The 17,697-nt window shown below is 42.5% G+C and overlaps 1 protein-coding gene across 5 annotated transcripts in view; it reads right to left on the bottom strand.

The window, feature by feature from the left end:
• The window catches only part of Tenm2 (teneurin transmembrane protein 2), a 939,787-nt gene that overhangs the window by 289,220 nt on the left and 632,870 nt on the right, over positions 1-17,697 (bottom strand). For all 5 annotated transcript variants that reach the window (XM_028756460.1, XM_028756459.1, XM_028756458.1 and 2 more), the window contains one exon: positions 4,622-4,856. In XM_028756460.1, the coding sequence (XP_028612293.1) occupies positions 4,622-4,856 (235 nt within the window). The remainder of the gene's footprint in view (positions 1-4,621; positions 4,857-17,697) is intronic.

Genomic DNA, 17,697 nt, shown 5'->3' on the forward strand with positions numbered 1-17,697 from the left:
TCTCTCTCTCTCTCTCTCTCTCTCTCTCTCTCTCTCTCTCTCTCTCTGTGTGTGTGTGTGTGTGTGTGTGTTTGAGTTCTCAGTGTCTGGCACATAGTCGGCCTTCTCATAAGTATTTCTAGAATGAATTATGGATGGTCATCTTGAAAAGCAATGTGCAGACTTGTTAAAACTTGATGTGGATGGTTAAAGTCTGGGTTCCTGAAGTTTCAGAATCTGGGAAACCTTGCACTGCTTAGTAATTCTCCTCGGTCACCTGCTATGCAGACAGATTTGGAGGAGCTCGTCTCAGCAAAAACACAGAGGCAAAGTTGGATTCTGTCTCAGAGATACCGCTACTGTTTTAGACAAGAGAAGCTGACTTCTGACACTTCCCAAGAAGCTGCCAAGTAGGAAGATTCCTGACCTTGGCTCTCTCTGTAGAGAAGGACCAGAAAGGTGATAGGCGACAGCAGGCAGGAAGCATGTCAGGACTTGAATCTATACAGGAGGAAGATGGAGGGTGGTGATTTATTGCACAGGCTGCCTTGCACTGCGATCCTCTATCATGTACTTAGGTTTTGTGACTATGTTTTATGGCTTATGGTGTTGAGGGTATGACCAAGTTGGTAGAATGTCTGCCTATTTAGCACATATGTAAACTGACTTCAATTGTGGAAATTTACATTCATCGTGCTCTAATGGAACTAATATTTATATAGAGCATATAGAAATCTATGTGATTTCTATGTGTTCAGTTCTATGTTTCAACAGCTCTCCTTACTCTGTGTGTGTGTGTGTGTGTGTGTGTGTGTAAGCCAGCAGTCATACTTTCTACCTTATGCTTTGAGACTCTCATTGAACCTGTAGTTCATGACTATGGCTAGATCAGTTGGATACTGAGCTCCAGGGATCTGCGTGTTTCTCCTTCTCCAGTGTCATAATTACAAGCACTTGCTGCTATGCTTGCCTCTCCCGTGAACTCTGGTGTTTGTGCATGCGTAGCAAACCCCTTGCTGACTGAGCCATCTCCCTATCCCTACTTCTGTTTCCCATGTCATATATATTTATGGCTCTATAACCAGTATTTCCAATACTTTATGTTGTAAGACAAACTGAAGAAATATATGACGGTTTAAGGATCACTTTCCAGGCCTCTTTGAGTCTGGGAGGGGCATCAACACACAATGCTGAGAGGCAAGGACCTGTCCCCACTGGTTTAAAAGAAATACTGGGATTTGGTGCAGCATCTCTGGGGATGGCAGGATGCCTTCTCATTACCTCCAGAGTAGGAGCTCCTCCATCACTCCTAGAAGTTGAAATGAATGAGTAGGGGAAGCCATGAAGCTGTTAGTAAATTTCCACTTGGGGTTCTCAGTTCGTGACTGCTTCACAATCAGCCTTCAGGACATTGCGCCTTCAATGGCTCTTTATTATGTGATGAACTGAGTCTTATTTATTGTTAGAGAGGTGTGGTATCTATCAGAATACTGGGTGTACTTTCTGCCTATGTGTTTCTTCCTTCTTTGGGTTGTATGAGAGCGTAGAGAAGAGTACTTCCATTTTAGTCATGACCTACTCAGTCTCCAACAATACTCTTGAGAATTCAATACCTAACTGATAAGAGAGAAAAGTTAACAATGTTTTTAATAGATGCGTTTTTTTTTAAAAAACCTTGTCTTCTTTTTATAAAGGCTGAGCTAATGAAACCTAGGTTATGCTGAAATCATGCTATGCAGATTCATGTTACTTATTTAATTTTATTCTCTCTCTCTCTCTCTCTCTCTCTCTCTCTCTGTCTGTCTCTCTCTCTGTCTCTCTCTCTGTCTGTCTCTCTGTCTCTGTGTGTGTGTTCACACATGCATATAACTGTGTGTGGAAGGCAGGGGTTGATGTTGGGTATTTTTCTTAACTGCTCTTCACCACAGCTTTTGAGACCTGGGATTCATTGTCAACTAGGCTGCCTGGTCAGTGAGGATCCTCCAATCTCCTCCCACATCGCCCTCCCACATCCCCACCCCCAGTGCTGAGGTTGTAGATATGTGCTACAGCGCCTGGCTTTTACATGAACAAAGGGGATTCAAACTCAGGCCCTCATGTTCATGCAGTAAGCACTGTACCAACCAAGCCATCTCCCCAGGCCATTCTTTATTTCAGGGCTAGGGATTGAATTCAGAGCTTTATATATATAAGGTTAGTCCTCGGTCACTGAGCTAGACTCCCATGCCAGAAAAAAAAAAAAGATTCCAAAAGTGCTGTGAATTATTGCGAAAGTTTTCATGTGCAACTCTACTGTCCGTCCAAGTTCACTACGCTCTGATGTGTGAGGGCTGAAATTTGGCTTGATTTCTGGGAGTCGCCCCAGTCCTAGACCAGGTACTCTCGTTCCTTAATCTTTTGGATCTTGAACACACTGATCAAAGAGCATGCAGGCGCCTCTCTCACTTGTCTTTTCTTTCAGATAGACTTCAAGGGTTTGGAGATCCTGTCTACGTGCAGAGTTCATCTTTGATTCGTCTTTCCCAAGCACATCACTGAAGACGACCAGTCCTTGGAGAAATGTTACTTGCAGGAGGGCTCAGCAGAAGCACTCTAGAGAGCAGAGAGCAGGTGCTGAGAGAGATTACCTCCAGACAGTGGCGAGTGACCCACTGCTTTTATGGGTCCTTTCAACCACGTGCTCAGCAGGGGGCCATTTTCTTAGAAGTGGTTCTTCAAAACAGGCCTCCAGGGAAACCAGCCGACTTCATCGGAAGCTGGGAGATACATTTATATGGATCCTTTTTGATATTTTTATCTTATTATTTTATGTGTCTGGATGTTTTGCATGCATGTACATCTGTGTATCAATATCTGCCTTTATATGTATTCTTATGACCAAGGGGAGACTATTATCAGGTAGCAGACTGATGGATCTTGCCTTGTAAATTGGATAATTTGATGCAAAAAGATACAGGCTGTTCACCTCAACAGGTATCTCCCTCCCCTACTGTGCCTTGAGGGCTCCATCCAGGTTCCCTCATAACTTATCGTCTCTGTGACATCAGAGACCCATTGCAGGAATGTCCCTTTAATCTACACTGCATCTTTGAAGAAGAAAAAATAACCATCTGCTTAGACCTCACTGGATCATTTCCTGGTTCTACTGAGATAATATTTGAATGTATTAATGTACACAGAAACTACATATTAGCATACACATGAAGTGCAGAATAAAGGTTTCATTCCGTTGGCAGCAAGGCAGTCATACAATTGTGTCCCCCTTTTCCCTTTTATCTCTTTCTACCCAGAAACCCTTTTTCATGTATAATCATCTACTAACATAAAAAGAGGGTGATAACAAACTCCCGAGTGCTTCCTAAACACAAGGAGGCAAAACAGAAAAGCTCATCTAGTTTGGGTGACCAATAACTTCTGGCATGGCTATTGGGAGATTGCTGCATTAGGGCGGACGTAAGTAATTATCTGTTTTATATAATCCATTGGTATGATTTTTACTGCCTTGACATCCTTCAAGCTTTGGAATTAGGGTTATAGGCATAGATGGAAACCATACCATAAAGTGAAATTAGAGGTGAGTGTGAGAACACTTGTGAGCATGTACCATTCACCGATGCTCAGGATCGTACTGTTTTGAACTTTAAAAAAGTCACAGATACGCAACAACTCCAAATGTTATGGCATTCTAAATTGCCAGCTGTGGGCAGAAAATTCCACCGGCCATTTCTAGAAACACTGTGGATTGTTTCTCTTCTTCAAACCCAAATGATTAAAGCTTTAAAACTGACTTGAGCAATTTTCGAAGCATCCATACAAATGGATTCCTCGGCGGCTCTTTCAGATAAGCAGACAACTGGAGTACACAGACCAAGAAGGTGTCTGGGGATGGAGTCACGAGGCTCTGAAGTATCCGACAAACCTACTCATGGCCTTCACTGCCCATTGCTTGTCTACCACACTATGTTCCCAGAGTCCTCTTTAAGCCTACCAAGGGAGGAGTGTGTGACTTAGCAGACCAGGAGTGAAAGTGGGTGAAAAAAAGAACACAGAAAAACAAAAACAAAGCCAGACCCCGGGATAATTTCCAGATTCTTCCTTCCTAACACAGGTCCCTCCCTGTTCCACTGTTTGTTTTTTCCACATCCCTGTTTGCCCCAGAGCCATCAAGCTGTTAGTGTGTACAGGAGGGAGTAAAGTGGGCCAGCAGGTTGGATGAAATATAAATTAAAATTAGACTTCTGTCAGTCTGGAATCGGGGATTGTTTTCAAGGTCTCCCCAAACACTTAATTTCAAATGAGTCTTCATTTATTACTTCAAGAAAGGCCAAATGCATAATTTATCAGCAGCATTCAGTCAATATACCCTTATAAGCACATTTCCCATGAGCCTTTGAGTAAAAATATGTTATGCTAATTCTATTAGTTGGGTACACAAGAGCTGTCTAAGAAAGTCAACAAGCATTAAAAGGAGACACATGTGAACAAAGAAATACTGATCAACCTATTGTCCAGGGTCAAATTACCAAGGGATAAGGATGCATTAAGCTTGTCTCCTTATGCTGGCAATGTCTCTCCAACCAGAACTCAGAGCCACCCAGAGCCATGTGACTCCAGTGACTTAGAGTGGGGAATAGGGACTTACCGAGTCTCCAGGGGCACGTTACTGTTCAGCACCCAGCTGTCCTGGAGCTGAACAGACTCTGGTGTGGTGGCCAGGTCATTGGGCGCAGGAGCTGGGGCGTGTATTTGACTCCGCCGATTGGTCAATGAGTTCCTGTTGAGGGAGTTGGCCGAGGAGTGGTGGTGGGACAGGGTGTGGTTATGAGGGGGTGGCAGAGGGGGCCTCAGCGTTGACTGACTGTGGTGGTTTGGAGGGCCTGGAAGAGAGGAAGGAGAAGCAGTCATCAGTACCTGTCCACTGTAGCTTCAGGATCTCTAAACCTATGAGGTGGGCTTTGCAGCCAAAGTCTCTACGTCTACAGTGACTGAAAACCACAAACCAGAGATAACAGTTGGGATTGCATAGTACCCAGGTGTTATTTGTCACAAACAAATATTGTGCTTTACTTTTTACTTATTAATATGCATCAATTAGAGAGCACAGAGGATTGAGGTTAGAAAAGCCAAGTAGACAAGGGATGGGATTATCCCCAGAATTATCTGATATTGCAATGGAAGAGAGAATACATTCAAGGCTGATTCTAGCTGTGACAAGTTTTTATTCCATTTCTTGGTAAGATGTAAAGACTCAGGTCCTCTAAAACAAGCAAGCAACAAACAATCCAGATATTCTTATAGAATTGGATGATACAATAATGGTTACCAGAGACTGTGCTCGTGAAATGAAGGGAGAATTTGGCTAGTGGACACAGATCTAGGAAGGCCAAGTTCTGGGGTTCTACTGCACAGTTGAGTAGTAATTATAGTCAAGAGTAAATCCTGTTTCCCACTGAAAGCTAGTCTCTTAAATGTTTAGTCACAGAGAAATGCCATGTTTCAGGTGTCAGGGATGTTAACTACCTGGGTTTGATCATCACATAGGGTATCGAGGTATCACAGTGTATCCCAGACATTTGTGCAATTATTGCATGTCAATCAAAAATGGTTACTGGGCCAAGGAGATAGCTCAGTGGGTAAAGTATTTGCTGTGTGAGTGTAAGGATCTGGATTCAGCTCTCCAGAACTTATTTAAAGTCAGACACAATAGTGTCCATCTACAATCATAGCCCTTCTTTGGTGAGAAGGGAGACAGTGAAAAGAGAATCCCCAGAAACTCCCAGGGCAACTAGCCTAGCATACAGAGTGGCAGACTTCCAAAGATGCTGTCTCAAAGGAGGTAGATGGTGAGATCTGATACCTGACGCATGGAACACACACACACACACACACACACACAGACATGCACACACATATACATACATACATACATACACACATATACATACACATCACATAACACATTTACACACACATACACACACAGACATGCACACACATATTCATACATACATACATACATACATACACACATATACATACACATCACATACACACATTTACACACACATATACACACACAGACATACACACACATATACACATATACATACATACATACACACATATACACACACCTCACATACACACATTTACACATACATAGACACACTTACACACATACACACATATACACGCATATACACACATCATATACATCATTTACACACACATACACATACAAACACACACATACACACATATATATACACTTACCCACACATATACACATACACATACAGCATACAGACATACACACACCACACACAAACACACACACTTACACACACATACACACACATATACATACATACACACATGCACATATACATCACATACACATACATACATACACATATGCACATATACATCACATACACACACATACACACGTGCACACATATACATACACACCACATACACACATATTTACACATACAGACATACACATATATACACACACATCACATACACATATACAAACACTTACACACATATACACACTTACACATACATACACACTTATACACACATCACATATACACAATCACATGCACACACACACAGAGATAGAGACCTTTCATCTAAATCGTGGTAATGACTAGGTAGGAAATAAAGCATTCTGACTGTGGACAGGAGTGAACTGGACTGGGTATGAAGTGTTCTTCAGAGGATCCAGCTCAGTGTTCTCCTGAGGGGCTAAAGGCAAACTGTAGGAAACACTGAGGAGCTGTACTTTTGGAGAAAGTTTCCTGGACTTTTAAGAAGTTGACAACTCAAAATAGATAGATAAATAAACAATAATTAGGCATAACAACATACATGTAGTTGTATAAACATAAAAATGACAGTCTGCCAGCCCTCTCTGACTGATAGGTTGATCTCTGCTCTCCATTAAGAGATGAGTCCTGAGAACCGTCTGCAGAAGGTCAAGGGAGATATTTCAAAATCACAGTCCTGGCTCCAAATCACAACCTATCTTACAAATACTGAAATGCTCACAAGAGAACTGCACCTCTGGAAAGGTCCTTGTGTAAATATCCCTACTCAGGATGGCCCTGCCCAAGGTTTGCCTAGCAAGTCATATGCAGGATGCAGTATTTTAAACGCAACAAAAGCAAAAGCGGCTTCCTAAGAGATGTAAGCCTATAATTTCCCTTCGATGGATACTGAAACATGACTTTTAATTTGTGTCCTTTGAGAAAGTCTATTTTTTTCTGAGGCCTCCAGTCAGTGCTGGCAGCTCACCAGGTGACTGCTGAGCCTTGTCATTTTGGCCCATGCCAACTTAGAAAATCCCCAGCCCCTGCCGTCCTGGCTTTAAGAAGCTGGCTCGAGTCGTTTAAACAAGCAATTTGACACAAATTTCAACTACTCGTCTCCTTATGTGGCCAGGCTACATCTCCAAAAGGTGTAATCTACATTCTGGGGTTCCCGTGAAGCTGGGAGAAGCATTCTGAGGTTCTGAGGGAAAGGCAATATGTCATAAAAGATAGTAGGTTTGGAGCCATGCTACCAATGAAAACAGAAGCGAAAGTAAAGAATAGAGAAAATCTGTTCCTTGAAGTGTCTCTGGGTTGAAATTACTTTTGTGTGTGTGTGTGTGTGTGTGTGTGTGTGTGTTCAGAGAAAAGACAACTAAAGCTAAAACCCATTGGGAAATGCCACAGTGCGGTTGTATAGATTTTAAATCGTGTCCTCCAAATGAACCTGTAATTCATGTTTTACATTAGGCAGCGGTGACACTTTAAATACATCTTTGGTGGAGTTTCATAGCTGTAGCAGGCTATTACATATGCTGGCATTGTTGTCTGACGAGAAATGTACGATTACATAGTTATTTAGCATTCGTCTGTCTCCTATTAGTGGGGAGAGGTGGGTAAGGGGCAAAGTGATGTAATAATGATCTCTCAGAGGCACCCTCCAAACCCCTCACACAGGGTTAATGAATTCTCGCTTTTCCCCGCCCCTCATCTCCCATCCAGGTGGTGCCATTATTCCCTGTTAGTTAGGCAATTAAGAGACTTGCCTGGGGAGGATGAGGTGAGTCAGTGTGCACGGGAGAATCCATACTCCCTGCTCCTAACCCGAACTTTCTATCTTCCTCTGCCCCCGGCTCCCACCCACACCACCGCCCAACCCCCCACTCAGGACCACACACTCTCTGTGAGTACAAAGAGCCAAATGAGAAATGTAATTCCCTGAATGAGTTCCCAAACCGGCCTGCTTCCTGCCTGTTCACCCCAGCAAAGTTTTCCTTGCCTATTCCAGCTGTGAGGTCTTTGCTGATTGTCCATCTGTGCTGGGAGTGGGTGGAATTTCTGTGGTATGTGTGTGTGTGTGTGTGTGTGTGTGTGTGTGTGTGTAAGGTCTCCAAAGGTGATACCTGGGGTGAAGAGAAGAGTGAGTTAGGCTGCTGTGTGGCACGTTCCAACTGTACAGTGAGCATCCACATTAATTGAAAGAGAGGTCAAGGGCCTCTTTCCAGTTCACCTAAAAGGAAGGCTTAGAACTTTCTGGGGGGAAAAAAAACCCACAGAGAAATAAGAGTAGGAGAGGCTGAAAGAACACTCAGTTCTTCGTTCATTCTACCCTCCTATGAAGCAATATGCTATTTCATTTCAAATAGGCAACTGACAACTCTGAACACAAAAGCTATCTGGCACATCACTAAAGAGAAAGTTCTCGTTACCGGGCGCTCTCTTCCACAATGCTGACTGCAGTAGCTCATGTATCCATCTATCTATCCAGTGGCCATATTCTCAGCTAAGCGTACAAGACAGAAAAAAATACTACTACACATAGCGGGACACAGTGAAGGAGGAATCAGTTGGAAGTCAAGGGAGAAAAATCTAAAGAATTACTGTATAATTATTGGGAGTGCCTGTTACTTCCTAGTTGCAGGAATCTGAACACACTATCTTATTTATTTCTCATTTTTACTCGTGTACCAAAGCAGTGATAACTCACCAGGATCTCTGTGCTTGTGAGAAAGGATAAAGGTATTGAACATGCTTCCCCAGTGGTCTGCCAATATATGCACTCCTGTGCAGAGAACATTTTGGTTCTTTTGGAAATGAAAGATGATGGGAGACAAATTGTAGCTCCAAATGAACCTAAATTTAGCATTTTGAGTAGCAGTTCTCTACCTGTGGCTTGTGAACCCTTTGGGGGTTTCATATCAGATTCATAACAGTAGAAAATTATAATTATGAGGTAGCAACAAAAATAATTTTATGGTTGGGGGATCACCACAACATGAGGAAGCCTATTAAAGGGTCACAGTCTTAGGAAGGTTGAGAACCACTGATTTAGAGTAACCCAAACTTCAGCTCTGCTGATCAGTGATCCCAGGTCAGTAGCCTTCAATGTGAACATTATGAAAACTCTGTCACTCTGTTGTGATGTTCTCGATTTCTGAAGCAAAGCTCAGGGTCAAAATGAGTGTGTCTCCTCTTCCAAGAACAGACTAGAAATGCATGCTGTCAGCTGTTTCTCCAGTGTGCCACCAACACTAGCTATCACCTAACTGCAGCAGTGGCCTTTGCCACCATGGCCGTTGTGTTTCTGATTCCCCATTCTGCTGTTTTGGCGACTCTCTGTTTGACCCAGGAACCTTGTGATTGTGGCAAATGCTCCTCTAATATGGTGAGTGATGACCGACCCCCGAGTCACCTTCTTCATTCATCAGCTTTCAGCCCAGACATTCTGAGATCTGCTGCCTGGAAAGGTTTTTCCATCTGCTAAGTTTCCAACAATGGCTGTCAACACGCTTAACTGCTTTCCTTGAATGTTTTTCAAGATACTCAAGTACATGAGAAGCCCTTTCCTAAAGTGATGTGTAGGACCACTCTGTGACAAAATGGAAGTTAGGAAGCCAGCCCTTTGGAAGAACCATGATGTCCACTCTTAAGTTATAGACATTTATTGGGTTAGCTTGATGCACATATTATTGATGTCTCTCCTAGGACATGAATGCAAGATTATACAATAATGTAATTTAAATACAATTAACTGCACCAGGTAAGTGCTTATAGAGTAGCAGGCTACTGAGTATGCCCTTAGTGGGCAAAAGGCAACTGTTATTGAAGTCTCGTGCTGACTAGTTACATGATACATGATGAACGTAAGCTGAAACCCTGGACAGTCCAATCTAGGCTACACAGCAAGACCCTGTCTCAAAAATAGGCAGATCATTGCCATCATCATTAATGATGAGAACCAGAAGTCGTTTTTAGGTTCTGAAGGACCTTTCACTGTAGGAAAAAGGAACTGTTGTATTGGGTCTTTATCAAGAACTAAAAAAGTTGAGTGTCCTAGAAAAACCTAGGAGATTTGAGGAACGATGCTTCCTGTATGTGCAAACATTGGAAGGTATCATGCTATGACTGCCCTGTGACAACACAGACTGTGCTTTTGTGGCTTAGACTTTTCATGGGACACTTGTCGCTGGTTGATTCTGGCACATATAACAGTCGTGCACTTTATCTTAAGTGCTTCTGGATTGACTTAAGGAGAAGTCAGTCCTCCTCTGATCGGGATATCAGTTCCAGCATACAATTATTTACTGACTGAAGTCTTGGCACATCTGTTCCCTCATCTGCTAACTTTGGCAAAGTTTCCCAAACACATGTAGGGGCAAGCATCAACCCACACCTCAGATAACAAAAAGGAAACATTTCTTTAAGGTTAGCTAAACTAAGGGAATAAATGGTTAATGATTGGCTGTTGTTAATGTACTTTGCTTATATAAACAGCTGAGGGAAGCCTTCAGGCTGGGCCTGTTCTTGCATGGGGAGAGAGCATGGAGGTGTGGGAGGGCAGGGACCAAATAAGACAGCCTTGTCTTGCTTTATAGTAGGTAGCAATTTTTCTTGGTGATTAAAAAGAATGATAAAGTGCATGCGAGAAAAAAATAAAAGTAGGGGCCTGCTGAACTGCTTATAAATCACTCATTCTAGTGCTGACATGCCCATAGCCAGTCTTTAAGTATTTCATTCCCCACAGACCCTGAGACGATAAATTAACCACGAACTCTCTGCCTTGTACAGACCCACCTCTTCTGAGCATGCTGAATCCTGACAGCAACTTTAAGATGCTAAAAGTAGGATTGGTCTTGGCAGAGACTTTGGAGTCAAATTGGCACCAGGACACCATTTATTTTGACCCTGTATGGGAGCTAGGGTAACTGGGGTGAAGATCTCAAAGAACAACAGCCTATGGATAGGGCTAAGAAAGGAGAGTGGAGTTTATTGGAGACAACTGATCGGGCTATGGGCCTTGATTCTGCTTGACCATGTGCTAGACGCATAACCACCAAAAAGCTATATTTTCAAGTCCACGTCTTTATCTGTAAAATCATGAAGTTTCTCTTTATGGATATCATAAGTTTCTCTTACATGTTCATTAAGAAAACTGTATGAGACGCTGTATGAGAACCTTGGGCCAGCAAGATGGTTCAGCCTGCAACCGTGATGACCTGAATTCAAGCCTTAGGGTCCACATGGTTAGAGTAGAGAACCTATTCCTAAAAAGTTATCCACTGACTGACTCTCTCTCTCTCTCATATGACATATAATAAAAATAAGGAACCTGGTAAAATTCTTGTCATTTAACAAGCTACTCAGATATGTTATGATAACTTTACATGAGAGATTCTGTATAGTCAGTGACACTGACGATGGCGATAGGAACCACAGTAACACTGGGCTCCATGGGGAATATGATGAGCACCTCCTGGGACACCGTGGCCTCATTGCCAGGCCCTTTAAGCTGGAAGATCTTAGAGGAAGAGACCCAGTGAATGTCTAGAGGCAAAACTCTTAAGCCCAGGCCATGCTGACTTTAAATGTAGCCTGGATCAGAGCAGACTAAGTGGTGTGGCCCCCAGCTCTGACATGGGACTTGGAACAATTCATTTCCATATCCGATGCAAGTGTTGCCATTGACAACAAAATGATAACACTGGCTGGGGTTACCATGAATTAAGTCCCCCTTGTGTCTTGGTGCTGAGTCAAATGAGAAACATACATGATCCCACCGTATTTCAGCTCACTCTTGTAGGATATGTAACTCATCATCTTCATGGCGCAGATACAGAGAGGGAAGCTTAGACCAGGTATGCAATCCACCCACAGTCACACAGCTTAGCAAGTGTCACAGATGGCATTTGATCCCAGGCTTTCTTCCTCTCTCAGGCTTGTACAGAGGAATATAAGGTCAGAGCACATTCACAAGGAAAAGGACTCGACCCCAGCCCTGATGCTGTATACCGAGCAATTCAGAAGAAATCTAGCTTGACTCAGCAGAGTCAAATCCGTGAGACATGGGAGAGAAACGCCTCCCACCAACTTCTCCACTGCCTCCGCCTGCTGCTTGTGTCAGGAGAAATAGGCCAGAACAACCAAGCTGCAGTGCACAGCCCTTTTATGCCTTCCCAGAGGCCCTCCCAGTCCTCCCTCTCTGGGCTGCATCCCTGGCCTGAGTGATGAGCAGCAATTAGGTCTACAGAGGCAGGACCAAGGGCAAGCTCCGTCCTGGCTTGTCCTGCCCTGTTCTGACCTGTGGTACTCTGCCAACACCCTAGGGACAGATGGATGGAGGGATTGTCCAAATCCAGCCTCCTCCTGTGTTTGCCAAGAGATTTCCTGATTTGTCTCTAAATCTAGGGTAGTTTGGATACTGAGCTTGCCCCCTTCTTCCCCCTTGCCTTAGAATGCACTGATTGATTTACCCCTAAAGAATGGACATGTATTTTCTATTCCTGACCCATGTATGTGGTCCTACTGGCTTTTCAGGGCAGACAAAACCATCTGCAGTACTTCATAGCAGAAAGCTAGGCCACAGCTCTTCTGAGGAAGGAAGGGGGTAAAAAAGATGAGGTGAGGTAATGTTCACTTCATTTTCATACTCCCAGAACCAGCTGTGGTCAGCGCCTTTCAACATGAGGGACACACTATCCTATATGACCGGCTGGTATCTTTAATGGAAGGGCTCCATTTGCATGAGTAGAGGAGCAGTGAAGGCAGGGGCTGTGCTCATGTATAGGAAATGATGACATACAATGTCTGACCTCAAAGCAGAAGGAAAACCATGGTAAGTGTATTTGTCCTCTGTGTCAACAGATCAACATCACAGAACAGAAGCATGGGAATTACTGTCAGGAGACGACATTATCTACAGGCTCAGAAAGCAAAGCTTCGCCAGCTCCTCCATTCCTCATGAGTAAGGCTGGTTGGAAGGCTAACTCTGATCCTTAAGAAGGAGTGAGTGCACATGTTCACGAAGTGCCAGTTAAGTGAGATTCTTGCATAGGTCATTTCAGTTACCACAATTGTCTGAAACTGGGCACCATCCTCTGTTTTAAGGGTGAGGCAACTGAGGGGGCAGGTTGGTTCCAATGACATGACATGTCTTCCCTCTTCAATGTGTCATGAACTATGACATATCTGTGCCACGTCTGGAAGGTGGATTTATATACTGAAAACATCTTAGACACCCCAGAGCATGGCTTTATAATCTCTCGAGTCTCTCCAGTGTCCTGCATCGCACAAAGAACTATGAAACTTGTCTGTCTCTCCTGTTTCACATGCCCAGCAGAAGGACACAGTGTCTGGTAAAGTTAGTGCTGGATGAAGTGTGGCGTGGACAGCTGAGTCCCTAGAGAGTTCTATTTGAGGAGCATCATTGGAGGAGGATCAGGGATCGCTATCATTCATCATTGGCTGGTGGATTCAGTGGCAAGCTTTGCTTTAAATTTTTCTCATAGCTTTTACCAGGGTGATCCTATAACCGAGAGGAAGCAGGATAAGGAGAAGGTGACCTTGAACCTGTCTGGCCTTGTTTTTGGGTGTCTGTTCTTTGTTCTTCCAAGTGTCCTAATTGAGCTATAACCACACTGGACCTCTTTGAAATGTCCGTGCTTCTCCATTACATTTACTGAGATGTGCAAGAACTCCAGTGTCTAATCTAATTTCAGAACACCACACCCCTTAACAATCCCTTTTATCTCTCCCTCCCCCCTTCTCTCCCTCCCTTTTCCCCCTTAGGGAGTCTCTGGCAAATTCGAATGACTTTTTGTCTCTATGAATTTGCTCTTACCAGACAGTTCATGACAATGAAGATTCCCTCTGGTTTATAGACCATGATGTCTGATGTCGGTTTGTGGCAGAGCCCCGTTGGAGCCCATCAAAGTTAGCTCTCAGATGAGTACAACTTTTACAGCTGCACAGTATCTTTCCCTTAAGAGATAAAAAAAACACCCTTCTCCAAAGCAGGTTCCCTGTGATGCTTTGTGGCAGGGCCCCTGATGCTGTTGATAGTCTCCAGATGGAAACTGTCAGGTACAGGCCACTGGAGAGTCAGCTGGATGCAGAGGGTTTAAGAAGCCTGTGATTTGTTGGAGTGGATGGGCATAGGCATGTTGAGAGGAGAGGACCATTGCTGCCCAGCCCAAAGCAAGCAGGGTACAGGCAGGGGCTTGTGGAAGACAGGGGAATGAGAAAATTGACTTGGGTGTCCAGTCACCAGCTATCATGTGTTACCCATTTAATAGTAAATACTTACAGTGCTGGGATCAACCTGCCAATATAGGTCAAGTTCTTACATAGACAGCTGTAAAGGGACTTCTGTCACAGCTGCCCAATTATTTTATCACACGCCACACTCAGCCTTTCTTGGTCCAATTCATCAAAAAGCATTCCTTAGGATAAAGTCAGCACCAGTAGGTACAGAATCTCACATATGCAGGCACGCGTACATGCACTCGTACACACACACACACACATGCACGAAGAGAGAGAAAAACATCAGAAATACTTGAGAAGAACCTTTCTAAAGATGCTATTTCATTGCCAAGTTCCATCCGAGCAGAGTCTATGTGAGCATTTCCATAAATCTACATTACCCTAGGTATTTGGGGCTCCTCTGGGAAAGAAAAGTCTATCAGTAGAAAGTAATGATTTTGGGCTTTTCAATTGCCCTAAGGATCTTGACAATACTATTAAGACCCATGAGCTCCCTGTCGAGAAGTTTAGGAGTGAAATTATTAATACGCCCAAACGTTGTGTTGATTGTTGCACTGCCGTAGAAAATGCACTCTCTGTTATTTGACCTGCATCGTCACTCTCCTAAGCAGAGAATTGCATCGGAAATGTAAACTCCTCTCTTCTCAGCTCATCGGATAGCTTTTCAAGGTCTTATTGGAAAATAAGCTGGGAACAATTTGGATATTTCCAAACCCATGAAACAGAATGTTTTCCCAGGACTAAGCTATTTTTTAAAGGTGTATATGTGTGTGTGTGTGTTTGTGTGTGTGTGTGTAGACCCTTATAGAAGAATTATTTTCCATTAAGATGTTTAGATGTTGCGTATGCATTCCTTTGGGTAGATTTAACTCCTTCCCCCTCTCCCTCCCCCTCTCTCTCTTTCTCTTACTCCTTCTCTTCATCCTCCTTCCCCCTCCTTTCCTTTCTTCTTTCCTCACCCATCACACTTAACCCCTGAATATAGAAAAACAAACAAAATAAAGATAAAAATACTTTTGTGATTCCTACTGGGACCTCTGATAAACACTGATGGGCACAGGCTCTGATCTGTACCATTCATGAACCACAAGAATGACGGGAAGCACCCCAGTTAAATGGCAAGGATGGGGATAAAAGATCCTGGAGCATTTTCACTTCAAAGCTCAGTAGAATTATTTACTATCTGGGTGACCTTTTCCCCAAATCTCTCCTGGTACATGCCATATAGGGCAAGAGAACAAAAGTTTCTCCATACTATATAAACAGAAGTCAGCTGAATGTCAAACCATGGACTGCGTCTCTTTTCTTGTCAAGGGACAGTTGATGTAAAGGGACATACAGGAGTAGTGCTGGAGACATTTTCAAAACACCTTTTCTACCTTCAGAACACACACACACACACACACACACACACACACGGAGAAGGGGATAAGTGTTTACTGAGTGCTTCCTGAATCGCCATTTATTGCCCAGGACCCCCTGGCTCAAGCACAGTCAGAGAGTGTCTTTTGAATTTTACCCATGATTGCTTATTGGTTTCTTTAAAAGCTGGCTTGGAGATGTTTATATCTTCCAATTAAAGTGGCTCAGAGCATTTCCAGTGTCACTGCCTTTTTCCTTGTGGACCATGAGCAGAAGCACCAAGCTGCTAAGCAGGAAAAGGTAAGAAAGCCTACCCCAGCCCAAGTGCCCAGCTTAATCACAGCCTGAGAAGAAAACTGGACCAAATGGGAGGCCTATGTGTTATAAAACACTTAGTTTTGTTGCAGAAACATGGGGACCAGAGTATCTAGCTGCATTCCTCTGGTCAGTGAGGGGTGTAGCTCCACTTCATGAGGCCATTGCTGGGTTCCTTGAGTCTTTAAGATCGAAGACCTTAATTTGAACCCTGAAACACGGAGACTTTTTGAAGAGAATACAAGAGATGCTCTTCCAGACATTGGGTATGCAATCACTCTGAAGTTGATCACAACAGCCCATAAACTAATGCTAAGTATACACAGATGAGATCATGTTAAAAACAAGTTTCCATACAACGAGAAAATGATCAATAAACACACAAGCCCACAATGGAAGAGAAGAAATCTTTACCAGCTACACTTTGAACAATGGGCTAATTACTACCTAAAATTTATAAAGACTTGCATAAGTTAGATATGAAGGGAATAAAATTGACAATCCATAGGCGAAGGAACTGAATAGAAAGTTTTCAACAAAAAGAAAAAAAAGTGAGAAAGAAATACATATGGCCAACAATTATTCCAAAAAGTCTTCAATATCTCTAACCATTACAGAGATGCAAATTGAAACTACTTTGAGCTATTGTCTTACCCCTAGTCAGAATGGCGATCATCAACAAATGTGAGAAGAAATGTTAGAAGTAAGTGCATAGAGAGGAACCCTTATTTACTGTTAGTGGGTATACAAATTAATATAGCCATCATAGAAAAAAATATTCAACTGTACACGTATCTTCACTTCTGTGACTCTTGTTGCTTTAGTCACTATGTCAAAGAATTGGAATAAGCCTGATTGTGCATCAACTAATGAATGGATAGTGAAAATTTGGCAAATATATACGCAAGTATAAAAATTTGGCAAAAATTGTCTATACACACATATATACACATGTATATATGATACACAAACACATATATGCATGTACATGTACATATACATATATATGACTACTACTCATCTCTAAAGAAAAAACAAGTTAAAAGTTTGCAAGAAAATGGATGGGCTTAGAAACATAATATTATATTGGGTCACATAATTTCAGAAAGAAATATACTGTATGTTCTCTCTCATATATGTAGTTTCACCAATAATATATGTATCTATGCAAATGAATATACACAGTGCAGTATAATATAAAGAAAAGAGATCAAGAGAAGCTAAATATAAGTGGATGAGGAAGGACTTATGCAGATAATGACATGACTTATGACAGAACATAGAAAACTAATTATTGTCTCTAATCTTGACATGATTTTTTTTTATTTTGGTGGTGGATAAATAAATAAAATATATTCAATACTAAAAATATACAATTTATTGTGAAGCTTTAATATTTCTATTTGGAATGCATATTCTAACTATATAAAGGTTTACTGAGTTGTGTAAAATTATAAAT

The sequence above is a fragment of the Grammomys surdaster genome, unplaced genomic scaffold, assembly GCF_004785775.1.
Source record: "Grammomys surdaster isolate TR1022 unplaced genomic scaffold, NIH_TR_1.0 126121, whole genome shotgun sequence".
In the NCBI taxonomy this organism is placed as follows: Eukaryota; Metazoa; Chordata; class Mammalia; order Rodentia; family Muridae; genus Grammomys; species Grammomys surdaster.